The 20831-nt window shown below is 38.4% G+C and overlaps 2 protein-coding genes across 8 annotated transcripts in view; one reads left to right on the forward strand and one right to left on the reverse strand.

Moving 5' to 3' along the window:
• gabbr1b (gamma-aminobutyric acid (GABA) B receptor, 1b) overlaps positions 1–20831 on the reverse strand; it is a 447163-nt gene that overhangs the window by 46495 nt on the left and 379837 nt on the right. The gene's annotated exons all lie outside the window — the stretch shown is intronic.
• LOC148406699 (N-lysine methyltransferase KMT5A-A-like) lies at positions 6664–16031 on the forward strand. 6 transcript variants are annotated; one of them, XM_088404308.1, is made up of 9 exons: positions 6688–6807; positions 6964–7056; positions 7978–9918; positions 10508–10670; positions 10759–10951; positions 11089–11112; positions 12548–12625; positions 14768–14815; positions 15283–16031. In XM_088404308.1, exons 3-7 carry the CDS (start codon positions 9795–9797, stop codon positions 12599–12601), a joined length of 558 nt encoding a protein of 185 aa, XP_088260434.1. In that variant the 5' UTR covers positions 6688–6807; positions 6964–7056; positions 7978–9794; the 3' UTR covers positions 12602–12625; positions 14768–14815; positions 15283–16031. The 6 variants fall into 6 exon arrangements, with proteins under 6 accessions (XP_088260435.1, XP_088260434.1, XP_088260433.1 ...); XM_088404307.1 differs by having other exon boundaries at positions 6992–7056; XM_088404304.1 differs by lacking the exon at positions 6964–7056 and having other exon boundaries at positions 7978–7997; positions 9777–9918.

Here is a 20831-nt window from a genome sequence, read left to right on the forward strand (position 1 = left end):
ATTAATGTATGATTTCTTTCACATTGACTTGGGACCTTTGCAACACATACATAAGTGGCATTTGGTAAAAGCGAAAGTTGTCACTGATATGAAAGCTTAAGTGCTTCACAGTTGAAAAGGTTACAAATAACAGTTCAAATTTGAACAAGCAGGCAACATCTTCATTTTAGACATGCTATTGCAGTTGTGGACAAATAAACTTGTTGGCAGCTAAACAAGCAAAGTACAATAGTAAAATTGCCTCATATTATGGTTTGGAGTTAAGAATACAGTACTGGTGAAAAAGGTAACACTATAACCAGTTTGCAAAGACCTCTTGAAAATACTTTTAGTCTACAGTATCTCCACGACTCCAAGTTTCTCACACTGTGACCATGGCTTTCTCATCGAAGCACATCTTTCAGTGTTTATTCTATTAGGGGATCAGGTAAATACCACAAAATTACAACCCTACTTAGAGGTATTTGACCTTGGCGGAGTGAGTTCTGCAATGAGAGAGAGGAAAGATGCTTTTCCTTGACTGTTATTCCTTCTGCAAGATATTTGCATTGTAGGCACATTGTAATCTGCCCGTAGATCTTGTGGAAAAATGGGATTTTTTTGTGGCACAGAGGCAGCGCTGAGGTACTGATAAATAAATACTATAGGTACACACACACACACACACACACACACACACACACACACAGGTTTCTGTGTGGGATAATGATGTTGATGTCTCCAGTGGCCACACTAAAAAGCGAGTCAAACCCACACTGGATCTCTCTGTCGGCCATTCTTGCAAATTAGCTTCAGTAACTAAAACAAGTGAACTAGTTACTGACCTTGCATTGAATAAAACTTTTATTGACTTCACTCTATTCACACTCAGATTTCCTGGCTGTAGTGTGGTTTTAAATATAGAATTAAACATTTTTCCAATCCTGTGCCTTAAGAGTGTCTGGTTCAGCCATTTACTATTTCTCACAGTCATGCTTTGCTGGGGCAATACAAAAGGTGGTGAAACGAGCTTTCATAGGTGCTTCTCTCCTTCTGTGACACTTTACATATAATAATGACTTTTAGGCTTAAGTAGAAGAAGTAACCTTACCAATCTTACGGTTGTCAAAGTTCACAACCCACTTTTTTTGTTATTCAGGCTGGCAGTGGCTGGGAATAGGCATATCGTACAAAGAATTTGCCTGGGGACCCAACTGGATGTTACCAGGATTCGAACCCCTTGTCTGAAATCAGCAGCTGTCCACTGAGCAATCTGGCCTGCTTGTGCAAAAACCGCAGATAAGTCATGGCCACAACTTCGCCCTTATCATTGGATAAAGAAAATCATCCTGCTGAGACTTTTCTACCTTCATGCAGGATTTAGGAGAAGCTAGGGCTTTCAGCTAGGTTTTTAAGAGTTCAATTTGCATGTGCATATATATGCCTCTTCTGAACACTCTATTGAGACTTGCCGATGTTCCACAATGTGATTCGGATTCGGGTATGTCCAAGTTTGGGGAGTAGAAATGGTATAATCTAAGTTTATCTAAAATCCTTTCCTCTGTTATATGTTGCCTTCGCAGTTTTGGCCAGTCATCTAGGTCATGCAAGGACTCATATCAATATATTTTAACCTTCCAAGGTGAATAAAATGCATATAAATTATATAATTTAATTTCTTATTAAATATGATTTTTATGATACCAATACTTTTAACAAGAATTGACTGCCTTGCCCATTCATGTTGTTCAATGCTGACCGACCACGAAACAAGCAAACAAGCATGCATCCATCAATTCAACATCTTGACTGGTTATCCTTACAAGGGTCGTGGAGCACTAGAGACTGCCCCAGCTAAGTCAGTGAAGTAGTCAAGGCAGGTGTTTTACTGACATTAAATTGCAAAACTGTGTCAAGAGGCAGCACTCATCAAGAGCCATTTCTCCTATTAAATCAATCCCATAACAAACTAGTATTCATAAAAACAGTTTTGCCTGTGAGTGAAATATTGACTGCCCGGCTGTTTACTCCACACACACACACACACACACACACACACACACACACACACACACACACACACACACACACATATATATATATATATATATATATATATATATATATATATATATATATATATATATATATATATATATACAGTCAGCCCCCTGCTTACGAGCATCCTGATTTGCGAACATTCCGCCTTACGAGCGTGGATCAGGGAGAATTTTGTCCTCCGCTTACGAGCAAACCTCTCGTCTTGCGAGCATTCCGTCAAACCAGCCATTGAGTATGTAGAAATGTTCTCGCCTAACTGCGTCAATATATTCAGCAGTTGCGTCATCTACAATCATTATCAGATACTTGTGGCGGTAACGTGAACGCTATTGGTCTTACAATCTCACACTGACTGTCTCACTCACGGTGTCTAAATATATTACCATTTAAGTGTAGTGTTTGTACAGCTAAAGGGAAAAACAGCTGACATGAAATTAAATGTGCCGATTGCAGGACAAAGAATTGTCATTGGTTTAAATGTGTGTTTTTTTTTTAATTAATTGTCAATACATTCCAACCGTTTAAAAAAAAGTGTGAATAATTATCAGTCAGTCAAGGAGACGCCAATATGCTATTGGTCGATTAAGGTCACCCGGTCTCACTCACGGAGATGCTATTGGCCGGCGTCACACGTCAATCACAGAAATGCCGATATGCTATTGGCCGAACGCCTTTATCTAGCTTGATGGGACAGGATGGAAGGAAGTAGACAAAATGAGTGAAAAACGGAATGTTTTGAAGACTTTGCAAACTTTATCTGTTAGACATAGCTTCTAAAATTACTAGCAGCGGTAAAGGAAGAAATAAGAGGATGATGTTTTAGTATCTCCGTGATTTGCACCATGACTGAAAGAGTTACTGTAACACTGTAAGACCAATAGCCTATATGCGTTGCCGTATTAACTCAAGAGGTTAATCTCTGCACCCTATTACGGGTGATGATACAGCGCCATATAATGGTTGCTAGACAAGATTGCATGTCAGGTTAGTCGGCGATCTCCCGATATGCATTGGGACAGCGTCATTGTTGCAATTTTGTGAGTTATAACCAAAGGTGAACTGACGCTCGAACAAGCCATAAGTGTGCTGCCTAGTAAATGCAACACACACAACCACCTCTCCGCTTCCACCGTGCTCAATTCACGTCGGGAAAAACAGTTGACATGAAATTAAGTGTGCCGATTGCAGGACAAAAAATCGTCACAGATTTAAATGTGTTTTAATCAATAAGATGTCAATACATTCCAACCGTTTAAAAAAAAAGTGCAAATAATTATCAGTCAGTCAAGGAGACGCCAATATGCTATTGGTCGATTAAGGTCACCCGGTCTCACTCACGGAGATGCTATTGGCCGGTGTCACACGTCAATCACAGAAGTGCCGATATGCTATTGGCCGAACGCCTTTATCTAGCTTGATGGCACAGCTGGTTGGGATGGAAGGAAGTAGAGAAAACCCTGACTGAAAAAGTTACTTTGACACTGTAAGACCAATAGCATATCTGATTTACCGTATTGACTTAGAGCATTCATCTCTGCTCATCTCTGCTTATCTCAGCACAAGTCACGTCTTTCCAAAGGTAAAAGTCATTTATCCTTTGTATTTGTTATTTAATGCAACTGTACAGTAGATTATGTCACTTAATATTAATTTATGTATACAGCGTGATGATTTTACCTAAGGCTTCTGCGCGCGTTGCACGCACTCACGAATTAACATGGGTTTGGATTGCCCGCTATACGAGCAATTCGAGATACGAGCGTAGCCGCTGAACGGATTAAGTTCGTAACCCGGGGGCCCACTGTATATATATATATATATATATATATATATATACAGTCTGTATATATATATATATATAATGTATATATATATATATATATATATATATATATATACAGTCGGCCCCCGGCTTACGAGCACCCTGATTTACGAACAATTCTGGATCAGGGTTTTTTTTTTCCTCCGCTTACGAACAAACCTCTCGCCTTACGAGCAATTCGACATGCCGGCCATTGAGTATGTAGACATGTTCTCGTTTAATTGCGTCAATAAAATCAACAGTAGCGTCATCATCAATCACCTGTAAATACTTGTGGCAGTAACGTGAACGCTATTGGTCTTACAACGTCACACTGACTGTCTCACTCACGGTGTCTAAATATATTACCATTTAAGTGTAGTGTTTGTACAGCTAAAGGGAAAAACAGCTGACATGAAATTAAATGTGCCGATTGCAGGACAAAGAATTGTCATTGGTTTAAATGTGTGTTTTTTTTTAAATTAATTGTCAATACATTCCAACCGTTTAAAAAAAAAAGTGCGAATAATTATCAGTCAGTCACGGAGATGCGAATATGCTATTGGTTGATTAAGGTCACCCGGTCTCACTCACGGAGATGCTATTGGCCGGCGTCACACGTCAATCACAGAAATGCCGATATGCTATTGGCCGAACGCCTTTATCTAGCTTGATGGGACAGGATGGAAGGAAGGAGAGAAAATTAGTGAAAAACGGAATGTTGTGAAGACTTTGCAAACTTTATCTGTTAGACATAGCTTCTGAAATTACTAGCAGCGGTAAAGAAAGAAATAAGAGGATGCTGTTTTAGTATCTGCGTGATTTGCACCCTGACTGAAAGAGTTACTGTAACACTGTAAGACCAATAGCATATCTATCGCCGTGTTAATATTGAGCGTTGAACTCTGCCCCCCTCTGCTTACACCCAGCTCAAGTCTAGTCGTTTCAAAGGTAAAAGCTATTTATCCATTGTATTTATTATATAATGCAAGTGTACAGCAGATTATGTCTGTATATGTACACAGTGAGTCGTTTTTACCTAAGGCTTCGGCGCGCGTTGCACGCATTCACGAATTAACATGGATTTGGATTGCCCGCTATACGAGCAATTCGAGATACGAGCGTAGCCGCTGAACGGATTAAGTTCGTAACCCGGGGGCCCACTGTATATATATATATATATATATACACACACACTATATATATATATATATATATATATATATATATATATACACCCTGTTTTACGTATTTTTCATTTTACGAACGTGGACCGCGGCGTTTTTTGTCCCCCTCTTATGCACAATCCTTTCGTTTTACGAATAATCCAACATGCCGGTCAGTATGTCCACACCATTTTTTTCACTTTGCTGCATTAACAAAAATAACTATTCTCGCATGTCATGGAAACGCCGATATGCTATTGGTCTTATAAGGTCACAGTCACGGTCTCAATCACGGAGATGCTGATATGCTATTGGTCGATTAAGGTCACAGTTACGGTCTCAGTCACGGAGATGCCGATATGCTATTGGTCGATTAAGGTCACAGTCACGGTCTCAGTCACAGAGATGCCGATATACTATTGGCCGGCGTCACGTCAATCACAGAAATGCCGATATGCAATTGGCCGAACGCCTTCATCTAGCTTGATGGCACAGCTGTTCGGTGTGTTGTGAAGACTTCGCAAACTTTATCTGTTAGACAAGGCTTCTCAAATTGCAAGTGGCGGTAAAGGAAGAAGTAAGAAGATGATGACAATAGAAACGAAGCAGGAGATAATAAAAAAATACGAAGGAGGTGCACGCATAGTTAACCTTGCTAGTGAGTATGACCGTAACCGCTCGTCAATCTTCTAAGGGCAAGACTTTCCTTGCCAGGGGACGGACCTCGGTCAACAACGAAATGGAGAGGCTTCTTCTATTATGGATTAAAGAGAAGGAAATCGCCGGTGAGATGTTCTCGTTTAAGAAAAGTTCTTGTTTAAGATAAAAATAAATAAATTCTGCGGGTTCGTCTCTGCTCCCCTCCGCCTCAAACCACCACCAGCTCAAGTCATGTCGCCCCAATGGTAAATATCCTTTTTCCCTTGTATAGTTATGTTATTAAATTTAACTCTACAGTAGATTATGTTACTCATTTTCAATATGTGTATAAAGTCGTGATGTTTTTACCTAAGGTTTTTGCATGCATTGCACGCATTCACTAATTAACATAGGTTTGGATTGCCCGTCATACGAGCAATTCGAGTTACGAGCATAGCCGCTGAACGGATTAAGTTCGTAACACGGGGGCCCACTGTATGTGTATATATATATATATATATATATATATATATATATATATATATATATATATATATATATATATATTATATATATATATAAAATTGGCCAACATAGTGCAAAATCCCTCCTCCTCAACGCTGGAACCAAAACAAAACCATAAGACATTGATTTTTTTTTTCTTTTGTCATCAGGCCTCCAGCAAGTCATGTTTTATGTGCTCCAGGGGGCCAGTGCAGAGAGCGCAGGACAAGCATGGAATGTTAAGACATGCATCAGTGAAGGGAAATAACACTTTGGGGTGTTTAGGCAGCAAGGTTCAAATCTCCAGAAAGTTGAACTCGTACTATATAGCCCCTTTAAGTGGCTTGAACAGGGCTTCCGTTTTCAAGGACAATGATCCACCTTTGTTCAGCAGCCATTGCAAAACATCAAAAGTGATCTTGAAGGGCGCCTATCATCCAAGTCAAGTTTGGGAGTTTTATTATTAATGTTTTGCGGCAGGTCGGCTTTCGAACGACATCATAAAGGGCCAGAGCAGCCACATGGTGAGAGGCGTGCTTTCAGTCAACAAGATGTTTCATTTCTGGGTCAGCAATGTTGAAACCAAAGAAAACAAAACCAACAAACAAACACAAAAAAACATATTTTATAAGAAATTAAATTGCCAATGTGCTGGAGGTAAGATTTGATAATTTATATGCATATACAGAATTTAACTGTGGAAAAATGTTTATAATACCATGACACAGGTCCTTTCATTTTTTAATGATCATTATAATGCTGTTGCACAATAATGTATGAAATAATGATGGGTTACTCTTTCTCCAATGTTAGTACAGACCTCTGAATCTTTTACCGTTAGGTGTGCTGTCCCGCAAGGTCCTTTACTCTTCAAAATCTACAGACCTCTGAATCTTTTACCCTTAGGTATGCTGTCCTGCAAGGTCCTTTACTCTTCAAAATCTACAGACCTCTGAATCTTTTACCGTTATGTGTGCTGTCTCGCAAGGTCCTATACTCTTCAAAATCTACATGCTCTTGCTTGGTTATATTATATGTAAATATAATATTGGTCCGCCTTTCTGAGCTTAAGCTATGGATGTCTTCCAATAATCTTCTTCTCAACCCCAATATAACAGAGATGTTAGTTATCGGCCCTGTTTATCATCAGCACTTGTTTAAGAATACCACTTTGAATTGGATTATTGTTGTATTGCCCAAAGTGGTACAGCAAAAACTTCGGTGTGATATTCGACTCAACTCTCTCTCAACTCTCAATCTCTTTTCAAATGCATGTTAAGAAAACTACAAGAATTGTTTGTTAATTCGTTTGTTACATCTCCCCTAGACTACAGCAATGTAGTATTGTTTTTAGGTCTTAGTATTGTTTACTGTAAACGTATTGTTTTCTGGTCATCTCATGTCTTGTATCAAAGGCACAACAAGGATGAAAAGATATGGATCATATGACCCCGATATTAGCCAACATGCATTGACTTCCAGTACACCTGAGAATTTAAAGTGTTAATTAATTGCAAAATTTCACACGACTTAGCTGGGTCGTATCTCGTCGACTTAGTATCACCGTATGTACCGTCCCAACAACTTCGGTCACAGAGCGCTGGTTTGTTAATGGCTCCACGGGCTAAAAAGAAGTCCGCTGCATCCCAGACTTTTTCTATTCTGGCACCATTTGCTCTAGAATGCTCTACCTCTGGAGGTTTGCGCAGCCACCTCAGTAGAAATCTTTAAATTCAGACTAAAAACATATTTCTACACTCATGTAGGTAGTTAATGGGTCTGTCTGACTCCAGCTTTCATCTTTTTCTATCTTTCCCCTTCTCCTAGTTTGGAGAAGCAGCTCGATGGTAAGAGATAAATTGATTGCTGCCGTGCAAACTTGCGCCGATTGATTGATATGGGTTTTGAGATCCATCTTCATTGCGATGCTTTTGTTGGAATGGACCCACTGGGCCAGACTGTGAGGAGGATCTTACCCAACGGCATCTTCTCACGTCATGGCATCTTCGCATCTTAATATAGTAGTAACTGTATGTATGACCACTGTATGTATGACAAAATGTGTTATTTTTGGCACTTGGCATCTCATGCAACCTGTTGAGCCTGGAAGGGGGCTTCCCACCTGCGGGTCTTAAGGTTTATTTTCGGGGTTTTTGAGTTTTTCCCTTTCTCTTCTGATGACCTTTGTTCAAGGGAATGCTGTTGTGTATTTGCAATGTTCTGTGTGATCCTATCCGGGATTGCGATTTCACCTGTGAAGCCCTTTGAGACTGTTGTAATTCAGGGTTATGTAAATAAACTTGACTTGACATTCTTAGTTTACTCGGTGCACCACTGGCGAATTGCATCTTTGAAATGGCCCAAGTGTTGCCTAATCATTCCTTGGTTTCCTATCTGTAGCCGTTTTTTTATAACCTGAACACAAGGCATGACTGGGAGCAGATCTGTAGCAAAAAATGATGAATACCAACACGCCTGCACACACATACCTACACAAACCAATAGATTTATGGTGTTGGGCAGAATTCTGTTAACTACAAAATCTTCATTTTTCAGCAGACCCCCAAAATGATAAGTTTGTTTAACAAGTAGTATAGCAAAGTGGATTAGAGTAAGCTATTTTCAACACTTTTGAATTGTCAATAGCTTGTAATAATAACCACACATGTAGACCAATACCAGAGATTTTTACCAGGATGCTCCCACACCAAAAATATCCGATGTCCTGAAAAGTCATGATTTTCAAAAATTTTGTGTGTAAGTGTGTTTAACTTTTGACTCACTTTTTGTTTGGTACCCTTGTGGCCATCTCCTGTACTTTAACACACTTTTCACACTTTCGTTTACGTCACTGTGCAGGTCCTCATATGTAATGATTTCCAAACACGGCTCACACACTTTCCCGTGCAGGTACTGATATGTCACGTTTTTTTACAATGACTTACACACTACTCAACATTTGAAGCAGCCAAGCCAGGCCTGCAGTCACATGCTGATCGTACAATCTCTAAAACAAGCATGACCATATCGGACTATAAATGGCTGCATAATAAATGGTAAATGCTTACGTTTCCTTCATTTATCAAAGAGTTGAAATTGTTTTTGTTGAATGTTAAAAATGGCCACAAGTATTGTCACGAAATTAGACTGCTAGCAAGTTAGCTAGCGGGCTAGCGAGCTAGCGAGCAGTCCAACCAGCCTGCAGTTTAATTATGTAGCTTGCTAGATAGCTTGTTAATTAGCTTAAAGTAATGTAGACACGTGGTGCCGCAGCGACGATTTTGGAAGACCTTTGCATCCCCAACAACAGTACAGGTTTTTCAAACTATGCATGCACTATATTTCACCACAAATATGTTTTCTTGAATCATAACTTTGATATCAATTAGTCAGTACAGATAGCCTATTTTATAAACAAAAATCAATACAGCATTTGTGTTTGTTGGCTTTATTGTCTAGGTAATATTCTGTTCATATAAATTAAACACAATTTACAATGTTTTATGATCCAAGGCAAAATTAGAATCTCATTGCTTGGGTCCTGTTTCATCCAATATAAGTACTGGTATCTTATGTATTTTTGTGTGTGTGTCAAAATGACTGTTTTTCACTTATTTTTATAATAGATTTACTGGTTAATAACTATGCACCCATCTGAAGATCATGCCACAAAGACGAACAAGAGTCTTGAATCGGAGGCTGCTCATTTTATTTTATCTGGAGTTGACAAGCTTTGCTTTCGAGTCCAGTGGATAAATGACTATAAAGGTACAGTATGCTGTGTATAAAATAATTCTTATGGTTACACATAAAAATGACCAAAGCTGCCAAGAAGCCTTTTTAGGATATTATATTTTGGTAATAAGTATCATGATAAACTATAGTGTTATTAATTTTATAGTGATTATATTGTAGAAGAAAATTCATTGAAGTACCTCTTTTTCAAGAGCAAATACCTTTCAATTCTCAACTCTGTTAATCATTTGCATCAACATGTAAATATCTTAGGCAACCATGTACTTAATTGTGATTGGGTGAAATGAGATGTCTTGAATCTCACACTTTCACATCTTTTATCTGGTTGTAGAAAGCTGTAATGGCTGAAAAATCCACAATTTTTTACACAATTTGAACTGCCCATCAGATGTCTGCATTTAGGATAAAGGTGCAAATCGTAAACGGTGTTTTTTACTGAAACACAATTAACTGGATGAGCAAATTAATCTTATTACTGGTCTGGGGGGAAAAAAAAGCTAAATGTATTTGAAAATATCTGATTACCTAGTGCTCGTAAGTCTCATTTGGAGACTTACTCAATTTATTATTTGAGACTTAAGTATGAACTTTTGTGTCCTAGGATGTGGTGTATTTGCCTGTGAACCAATTGAAAAGGGATCCTTTGTGGTAGAGTATTGTGGGGAGTTAATCTCACATGATGAACGAGAGAAGAGGCAGAAAAACTATACTGACAAGCAAAATTGTTTCCTGTTTGATTTTGAATGGAATAGTAGCACATGGTGGTAAGTCAATTCTTATAAAAGACCAAATGGTTCTTTACATTATTGTTTTAATGATGAAACATTTGATTATATACTCATTCGATTTCAGCATTGATTCCTCTCTCAAAGATGGCTCATTGGGTCGACTGGTGAATGATGCCCGCAAAAGCCCAAACTGCAGAATGAAAAAGATGATCATCCAGGGAAAACCACATCTTTGCCTCTTTGCGATTGAGAACATCCAAGCAGGGACTGAAATTACCTATAACTACGGAGACTGTCAGTGGCCATGGCGAACAATTGTAAGTAATATCTAAATTATAGAGTATTAGACAAAAAATATGTTTGTGCTAAGTATTAATGTCAGTACTTAAGTGTGAGATTATCTTGATCAAGTGAATTATTGAGTTTTAGAAGAATCTTAATTGTTTTGTTTCAGTCTGAAAGGACATCAGCGTTTCAGGTGACATGTTTTTTGTCTCAACAAATCTGATGACTGTGTGTTCTAATGTCCCTGTACTGGTGGTTATATAAACTGTAGTGTTCAATTATTCTAGAATAATATAATGAGCCCCGTCCCCTTTGTAAATGATGTGCCAGTAAAAATATATTTATTATTTTGCAACATCGTGTGGATATCAAGGACAGCACTGCTGGATTGGCAGACTGGGGACAGTGGTCCTCCTTTTAAGAAGGTGGAGACCAGAGGGTGTGTTCCAACTATAGAGGGATCACACTCCTCACCTTCGGCAGGATCCTCCTGGGTTCATGGGAGTTTGCCCATCCAGTCGACATGTCTTTTGTGGACATGGAGAAGGCGTTCGACTATGCTCCCCAGGGAGTTCTGTGGGGGGTGCCCCAGGAGTATAGGGTACCAAACCCCTTGTTAAGGGCTGTCCAGTCCCCGTTTCACCGATGTCAGAGTTTGGTCCTCATTTCTGGCAGTAAGTCGAATCCATTTCCAGTGAGGGTTGGACTCTGCCAAGGCTGCCCTTTGTCACCGATTCTGTTAATTACTTTTATGGACAGAATCTCTAGGCACAGCCGAAGCATTGAGGGAATCCGGTTTGGGAGCCTCAGTATTACATCTCTGCTATTTGCGGATGATGTGGTGCTGTTGGCTTCTTCAGGCCTTTACCTCCAACTTTCACTGGAGCGATTCACAGCCAAGAGTGAAGTGGCTCAAATGAAGATCAGCACCTACAATTCTGAGACCATGATCCTTAGTTGGAAAAGGGTGGAAAGCCTTCTCCGGAAGGGGGATGAGGTCTTGCCCCAAGTGGAGGAGTTCAAGTATCTTGGGGTCTTATTCATTAGTGAGGGTAGGATGGAATGGAAGATTGACAGATGGATGGATTGGTGCTGCGTCTGCTGTAAACAGTCTCTATTGGTCTGTTGTGGTAAAGAAAGACCTAAGCCGAAGGGCGAAGCTCTCTATATACTGGTCGATCTATATTCCTGCCCTCACTGCCCTCAATGAAAAAGATCCCTGATACTAGCGGCCGAATAAGTTCCCTCAGCAGGGTGTTCGGGCTCTCCCTGAGAGACACGGTGAGTAGCTCTGTCATCCGGGAGGGACTCAGTGTCGAGTCGCTGCTCCTCTGCGTTGAGAAGAGCCCATTGAGGTGGTTCGGGTGGACATTTTCTATAGGAAGTTAAACTGAGGATTTTTTAAAAAGCGGTGATGCCTTGACTTACAAGTGCCCTAGCTATTGTCAGAAAGTCTTGAGTGTGTTTCTGTTGACTTGATATTTGTTGGAATACTTAGCCCAATTCCTTCCCAAATGATGATTGTATGTATTAGGGATGTATTAGGGAAAATGTGTTTGGAGTTTTATTAACTTGACAGGATTCGCAGTACAGAATTATTCTGACAATGTTTTCTTTCTATGTTGTAGACATCTCCTGCTGAAATCTGGACTGAAGCTCGCAAAAACCTAGATGAGGTTTAGGGATCCACTTCATCCTTCCAAAAGGTTTATACATTGTATCACTTCTTATCTGTTAAATTGTTTACACCTATCTTTGACAACAATAGTAGAAGTTAGAAGTCAGTAACATGGACTCTGCATGTGTTCAGTCGTCAGGTCCTCATATGGCTTGGGTCAGAACATCTTGAGTGTGTTTCAGTTGACATGATTTTTTTTCTGATGTAACCCTGGAGGTTGTCTTCAGATGTTCCTGTATTTCCTCTTGTCAGAAATGCACAGTACATTTCCGACAACAGCAATATAGGGACATCAGAACACACACTTTTCAAAGATATGTTCAGACAAAAACCATGTCACCTGAAACGCTGATGTCCTTTCAGACTGAAACAAAACAATTAAGATTCTTCTAAAACTCAATAATTCACTTGATCAAGATAATCTCACACTTAAGTACTGACATTAATATTTAGCACAAACATATTTTTTGTCTAATACTCTATAATTTAGATATTACTTACAATTGTTCGCCATGGCCACTGACAGTCTCCGTAGTTATAGGTAATTTCAGTCCCTGCTTGGATGTTCTCAATCGCAAAGAGGCAAAGATGTGGTTATCATACATACATATCAGGACATGACGACCGAGCACTACTAGAGTCCATGTTAGTGCAGAGATGTTTTGAAATAACATTGTGAAATAATTACTCAACAAATAGGCATGCATCACTTTGCAGTTTACAGCTTTCTTTGACAACAACAGGAGAAGTTAGAAGTCAGTAACATGGACTCTGCAGTTGTTCAGTCGTCAGGTCCTCATATTGCTTGGGTCAGAAAGTCTTGAGTGTGTTTCACTTGACATGATTTTCTTCTGGATCTATCCCTAGAATGTGTCTTCAGATGTTCCCATATTTCCTCTTGTCAGAAATGCACAGTATTTCTTTGACAACAGCAATATTGAGACACTAGAACACACACTTTTCAAAGATATGTTCAGACAAAAACCATGTCACCTGAAACACACTTACGTGTTTCAGACCCATACATATCAGGACATGACGACCAAGCATTACTTGATTCCACATTAGTGCCTAGGTTTTTTCAAAGAATACTGTGAAATAAATTCTCATTAAATCGGCATGCATCACTTTGCATTTTACAGCTTTCTTTGACAACAACAGGAGAAGTTAGAAGTCAGTAACATGGACTCTGCTTGTGTTCAGTCGTCAGGTCCTCATATTGCTTGGGTCAGAAAGTCTTGAGTGTGTTTCCCTTGACATGATTTTCTTCTGGATCAATCCCTAGAATGTGTCTTCAGTTGTTCCCATATTTCCTCTTGTCAGAAATGCACAGTACATCTCTGACAACAGCAATATTGGGTCATCAGAACACACACTTTTCAAAGATATGTTCAGACAAAAACCATGTCACCTGAAACACATTTAAGTCTTTCAGACCCATACATATCAGGACATAACGACCGAGCACTGCTAGAGTCCATGTTAGTGCAGAGATGTTTTCAAATAACACTGTAAAACACTGTAAAATACACGCATCACTTTGCAGTTTACAGCTTTCTTTGACAAAAACAGGAGAAGTTAGAAGTCAGTAATATGGACTCTGCAGGTGTTCAGTCGTCAGGTCCTCATATTGCCATGTGTCAGAATGTCTTGAGTGTGTTTCCGGTGACTTGATTTTTGTTGGAAGATAGCACTGAAGACTGTTTTTTAATGTCTTTGTATTGCTGGTTTTCATAGTGGATTAGTGTTTAATTAGTCTTAAGTAGTATACTAACCCCCATTCCTTCCCAAATTATGTATTAGTGAAAATGTGTTCATTGTTTTATTAACAGGTTATTACATTTTATCAGTACTGTATAAATCACTTTGGGGTTGACAGGTTTTTTTTTTTACATCAGAAGTTATAGGTTTGAAAAATAGACTACTTTCTTTCATTGTTCATGTCCTCATGTTGCATGAGTCACAAAGACTTAAATGTCTTTTAATAGACAGCTCTCTGTTACTTTGACAGGAACAGGTTGTCTGAAACATTTTGTGAAACCTTGTGAAATTTTTTGCAAAGTCTAATGAAATTTTTTTGTTTATCTACTTTCATTTACAGTGTGAGGAGTTCGATCATAATTTTTGTTAAAATATTTAGTCGTTAAAAACTAATTATATTTTTTTCCAGGTTAGCACTGGACTTGTCTACTTTCACCAGATGGCTACAAAAGAGCAGGTAAAACAGTTTGTTTTTTCTGCGTCATTTGAATCGAATGTTCTTCGGCGAGACTTATTTGTGTCATGTGTTTGGACAGTTAAGAGCAAGTTGCCGACTGCAAACCTTAAAGAAGCATCATGCTCGGTGAGAAAGCGTTTGATGAGGCCAATCAAAAACTGAAAGCAAAATTAAAATACTCTTTTGGCCTTATGCCAATAAATCCCTGTAAAAGTGTTTATCAGAATATTATTCATAGAACAATAATTTGCTTGCAAATGTAGCTGAATTTCTCTAAATCTTCAAATTCACCATAATTAAATGGGAAGGTCTCAACAGATTCTTTTCTTACCAATTAAATTTTTTATTGCTATGGGTAACCATAGCAGTATGCATTGGTTTCACATCATATACCAACATCATATATCATATACTTCCTGTATTCAAGTATTAAAACTAAAATTCATGTTTTCTCTGTTTTTATTCAGATCTCTGCTGATGAACATTCAGATCGTTTCCTTAAGAAGAGGGGAAACTTTAAGCATAATGCTTCTGAGAGAGTACGGGCACAATGAGCAGCTGCTTAGCATATCCGCCTCACAGTTTAAAGGTTGTTAAGTTCAAATCTGGGCTGCAGCCACCGTTTGTGAAGTGCAAGCTCTCCTTGGATGTTCTTCGGGAGCTCAGATTTTCTCCTACATTCCTAAACCTGTATGGCTTGATTAAATTTTTATTTTTAGTTTATGATTGGTTGTTATCTTAAAAAAAGCCTCACGATTGGCTGTTCAGGGTCACTTGTTACCCTAGAGAGTATAAACTGTATGGAAAATGGATGCATAGAATATCTAGGTATCCTGAATGGGGAGAATGACTATTGGACACTTCTTCCTTATGTTGTACCTTAGGTATTTAAAAAAAAATGAAGTCAAGCTGAACGACACTCTACTCTTACAGTAGCTGGTCTTTATAAATCACATACACTTGAATTTTTTGTGTATCCGTCGGTCTCAAAATGCATAAAAACATGAAATGTCAAAAGTGTGTAAGGTTATGGTCTCATAATGCACAAAAACCTGTTAAAGTCCTGACATGTCGCATTTTTGTCATAAATCAAAAAAAAGTTAAGCCAGAGTCAAAATCCAAACAGATGAATGTGTTCCTGATTTTTTTTCATGGTTCTATTTATTTTTTGGAGCCTGTAGCACCACGGCAAAGGCATGTACCCATTTGTCGCATTTCTATCATGCGTCCCGATAAGTCATGAAAACACGTATGTGTGTGTGCGGTTGTGTCAATGTATATATGTAACAGGGAGTCCTGTGGGAAACCATATTCAGGTTCAGACTAACACCTCTCCCTGCCCTTGAAGATGTGATAGGGATATATGTTGTCATGGTGACAAGACCCATAATGGTTACTATGGCAATATGAGAGTGAGGCACTGATGCATCAATGGTTGCCATGGAGAGAGAAGAGGAGACTGTGAACACAGTTGAGGTGAGACAGAGGAGGAGCCAAGATATGAGAAGGGTTAGACAGACACAAATGGACAATAGAAAGGAACAGATACTAAAGAGCAATTTCACAATAAGAAGCAACACATTCATATGACCCATGCAGGGAATATTTTTGGTACTGTTTATTTAAAGAAAGAGAACCCCTCAATGGTCACAAAAACTAAAAACTAAAAACTTGAACTTGTATTTATTTAAAAACTATATTGTAGTATTTATTGTAATGTAGAAAAGCATGATTATTGTCTCATCCAACACTGAAACTCAGGAATTTATTTGAAATTGTGGGACAAAAATACAAAACAAAAATAAAATATGAACCTGGACAGGAATTTTTTTTTTTTAAGTTACACAAATTTTTGCTTGGGTCGGTGTCCTGTTAAAGGATCTACTGTATCAGAGCAAGCTTTCTAACAGTGGGCATTGCTGGTACAGCAATAAAATAACTTTACTTATACTGATGTAGCAAAGAAGTTCAAACAGAACTAGGCCATCTCAATGTATCACAGCGGGCAGTGTTTTCTTTTGTTTTTTTCTGAATACATCATTTTTGTGTCTGTTTTTTTTCATAACCTAATGTATCAACAACTTTGCCGACATACATTTGTAGAAAGGATATAGATACAAGTTTAGAACCAGCACCAATGTACTAAATAAAGTGCTTGAGGTGAGATTAATATTTAATCATTAATAATTAATCAATTAGGTAGATACAATTAATTGGCTAATCTAACAAGTCATAATATTCATCAAAAACTATTTTTATAATATTAATAATATTCAGTTTCAAAAAGTTTGGTTATTACACCAGTCACTCACTCCCATGTGATCTTAGTCGTTGTTTGCGTTTATTTATTCATTTATTTATTTTTATCTCTAAAGAACACTAAAAATAATTGGTTAGAAAAAATAGTTAGAATCATTGTAGATATAGTGATAATACATAAGCTACAAAATATTAATGCTTGCAAAGAAGAAATGCTTTGCTGTGTGAATGATTGTGGTTAGGTGACTATGAATTTACTATAAAATATAAACTGCTGTGGTATGTTGGTGGTATGCTGTGAGAATGAGTGCACTGCTTGTGGGAAAAGAAACTGCCTTGGTATTGTTTAAATGTTGTTGTTTAATTGTTTAAACGATAAAACTATCGTGGAAAAAGAAACTGCTTTAGTATTGTTTTGTCTCAAGCAGAAGGAAGATCGCTCAAGCCTGCCAGTTGGAGCGGTCCTGCAGCTGTGACTCTTATCAATGTCTCGTGACGCATATTTAATCAGAATGTCTCACTACGTAAAATATTTTACCAGAATGACTTGCTACGTATAATATTTTATCATACATGCATTAGTTTCTCACTCACATGCTCACACATAGAAGGACAAGTACACAAGGTTCCGGCCATTGACTTGCACTTTTTCCTGCCCCTTGAGGGCCGGGACCTTCATGTAGTTAGGGATCTCTGTATCAAATAAAAGTGAGAGGTGTCGGAGAGACTGGCAGAGCGCAGTAGAATTGTCCTTGGCCAGTTCCTCCTCGCTCCCCTCATGCATGAGTTGGGAAGATTGCCTTGTCTCCTTTTTTGTGTACAGTTTCTTACAAATGAACCTGACATTAATAAACAGTAAATGGACAAAAAATTGTTTTGTACTACACTAATATAAAAACTGTTTGCCTGATTATTCAATTAATCAAAGGAATGATCAGTATAATATTAAATTCGACAAATATTTGAGAGTGAAAGCACGATAATTAAGACAAGTCACAGCTTCAAACTTTGTAGGAACAATCTAGGTACAATTATGTTGAATAATGCACCCTTATCATATCAATTATCCTCGGTGGCAGACAAGAAACAGAAAATGTGCCAATTTTTCTTCTGGATAAATGGACCCACTTCCAAATCTTGTCTCAATAAAATCAGCATATATTCAGTTTTTAATTTACGCTATCATCGTAATTTTCAGACTATAACCCGCAACTTTTTTGTCATGATTTGAGCCCTAAGTTTATAGTCCAGTGTGGCTTATCTGCTGTTTTTTTCCACCCGTCAAGGAAATGTGTGTTTAAGGAGTTAGTTTATGGAACAACTATGAAATAGAACTGAAAAGATGTGACTCAATGGCTATGCTCCAAAACTTGTAAAATATATTATTAAAAATATAAAAAAAGGTCTAAATTGAATAATCTCTTGTAGAAAAGTTTGTGATGTGTAAATTTGACATATGGTCTGCAGTATATATGATTGTATTTATACATTTATGATTGTATATATTATTCTTTTTTTCATATATTTTTATTGAATACAACATACAACCAAATACACATATAAAGAGAGACAAAAAAAACCCATCATACAGGACATATAGGTTTTTCACATGAAGCCACAAATAAAATGTGATCTTAACAATTCCCATAAAACAGTTGAAAGTGGCACGCATTAGTTGTTAATTTTTTGCAATGTCCCTGAGTAAAACAGGAATAATAAATGAAAAAAAAAAACTATCAGTGACAAACACATAGAAAACTGAGTTAACCTTAGACCCTTATCCCAATCCCTGATTCCCCATCCTGACCGACCGTACCTGCTATTAAACATTCTCAAGATACGAGAGCAACGAATGCCAAATTTGTCCAAAGTCATCCAGATTACCCCTAATTGCATATCGAATTTTCCCAAGGTTGAGCGTGTTAGTGAGCTCTGCGAGCCATTTTTGCAATACTGGAACATCTTTACCCTTCCAATTCTGCAGTATAAGTTTCTTTGCAGTGATCAACGCATATGATAACAAGCATTTTTGCGCAGGCCTTAGCCTCTTTGCCTTAGTTGAAGTCCCAAAAATGATCAGTATTGGATTTGGAGCAATCTAGACGTCCAGGACACCTGATAAAAATGCAAAAATGTCCACCGCAAAATTTTGAAGCTTTGGACATAGAGCAAAACTATGCAGTAAATTTCCATTTTGTGTCATGCATTTTTCACATATAGGAGAGCAGTCAGAAAAAAAAATTGTGAATCTTTTCCCTCAAAAAATGTAGTCTATGTATGACTGTACTGAATCAGACAATGACGAGCATTCACAGAAAGTCTTGCTCATATTCTGCAGTGCCTCCTCCCAAATTTCCTTAGGTATGGAGATTCAAAATTCTCTTTCCCACTCATCTTTGATTTTTCCAGTTGAGGGTTGAGAGATCCCTTGCGGTAATCTATAAAAAAGTGAAATTTTGTGTTCGGCGCCCGGGTACTCACATAAACCACCATCCAAAACATTGGATCAACAACATTTCTCAAATTGCAGTAGGTGAGAGCGGACATAATTACGTAACTGAAGATACCTTAAAAAGTGTCTGTTTGAGAGTCTGTATTTCTCCTGCAATTGTTGAAATGACATAAAGGTACCCTCCGTGTACAGGTGTTTCACTTTACTGATCCCCAATTCTGTCCATAAATTGAAGGCGCCATTGACACAAGAGGTAAGGAAAGACGGGTCGCATGTAATAGGCGTGCATAATGACAAGGTTCTGAGCTTGAAGTATTTTCCTATTTGTTTCCAAATCCGTATTGTGCTTCGGGTCACTGGGCTGTTGTTATAAGTATGTGGCCGTCAGATGAGCGGGAGATAGTATCACTCCCCCCACGGAGTAGGGGTGACATTGCTCCCTCTCCATCTGTAGGCCCGAAGGTAGCAGTGCTGTCTCGTCCAGCAGGAGAGCTAAAGTACATACTGTAAATTTGCAGCCCAATAGTAATGTATGAGGTTCGGTAGAGCCAGGCCCCCAACGGATTTGCCCTTGCAAAGATGTTCTTTTATTTTGTGCGACTTGTTGTTCCATATGAAGGACAAGACAATGGAATGTATATTTTTAAAGAAGGCTTTAGGCAAAAAGACTGGTATGTTCTGGACTATGTATAAATATTGCGGGAGAAAGACCATACCTATGGTGTTCACCCTTCCTACCAACGATAGTGGCAATGTCCTCCAGAATTGAATATTGCTTCTCAGTCTCTCTATGAGCGGGAGGTTTGCATTCACAAGGGCACTATATTTCCTTGTCACCACGATGCCTAAGTACGTTATCCTATCCAAAGCCACTTTAAACATGAGAGACGCAAGCCACATCCGGTCATCCAGTTTTATGGGAAATAATTCACTCTTACACCAGTTAATTCTGTAACCTGCGAAGGTTCCAAATGTATCAATGACCAATAAAATTGCGGATATAAATATTCGGGGTTCTGTAACGTATAACAGAATGTCATCAGCATAAAGTGATATCATATTCCTAGTGTAGGCTGTGTTGTAACCATGAATATTCGGATGCATGTGGATTGTTTGCGCCAAAGGTTCCAAAGCAAGTGCAAATAGTAGTGGGCTAACAACACACCCTTGTCTGGTTCCCCTGCATAGTTTAAACTGAGCAGACATTGTCTGAGTTGTTTGTCAGAATTCTTGCTTAGGGGTTTGTGTATAAAAGTCTTACCCAAGAAATGAAATCTTGTCCTAACTGAAATTTCTGCAAAACAG

Source organism: Hippichthys cyanospilos, chromosome 21, assembly GCF_059441005.1.
Source record: "Hippichthys cyanospilos isolate Australia breed blue-spotted pipefish chromosome 21, RoL_Hcya_1.0, whole genome shotgun sequence".
Classification (NCBI taxonomy): Eukaryota; Metazoa; Chordata; class Actinopteri; order Syngnathiformes; family Syngnathidae; genus Hippichthys; species Hippichthys cyanospilos.

Coding starts and splice junctions, on each gene's coding strand:
- LOC148406699 (XM_088404304.1), top strand. CDS start 6,702: ATGTTTCATTTCTGGGTCAGCAATGTTGAAACCAAAGAAAACAAAACC. Junction 10,671..10,758: donor TGGAATAGTAGCACATGGTG/GTAAGTCAATTC, acceptor ATTCGATTTCAG/CATTGATTCCTCTCTCAAAG. Junction 10,952..11,088: donor AGTGGCCATGGCGAACAATT/GTAAGTAATATC, acceptor GTTTTGTTTCAG/TCTGAAAGGACATCAGCGTT.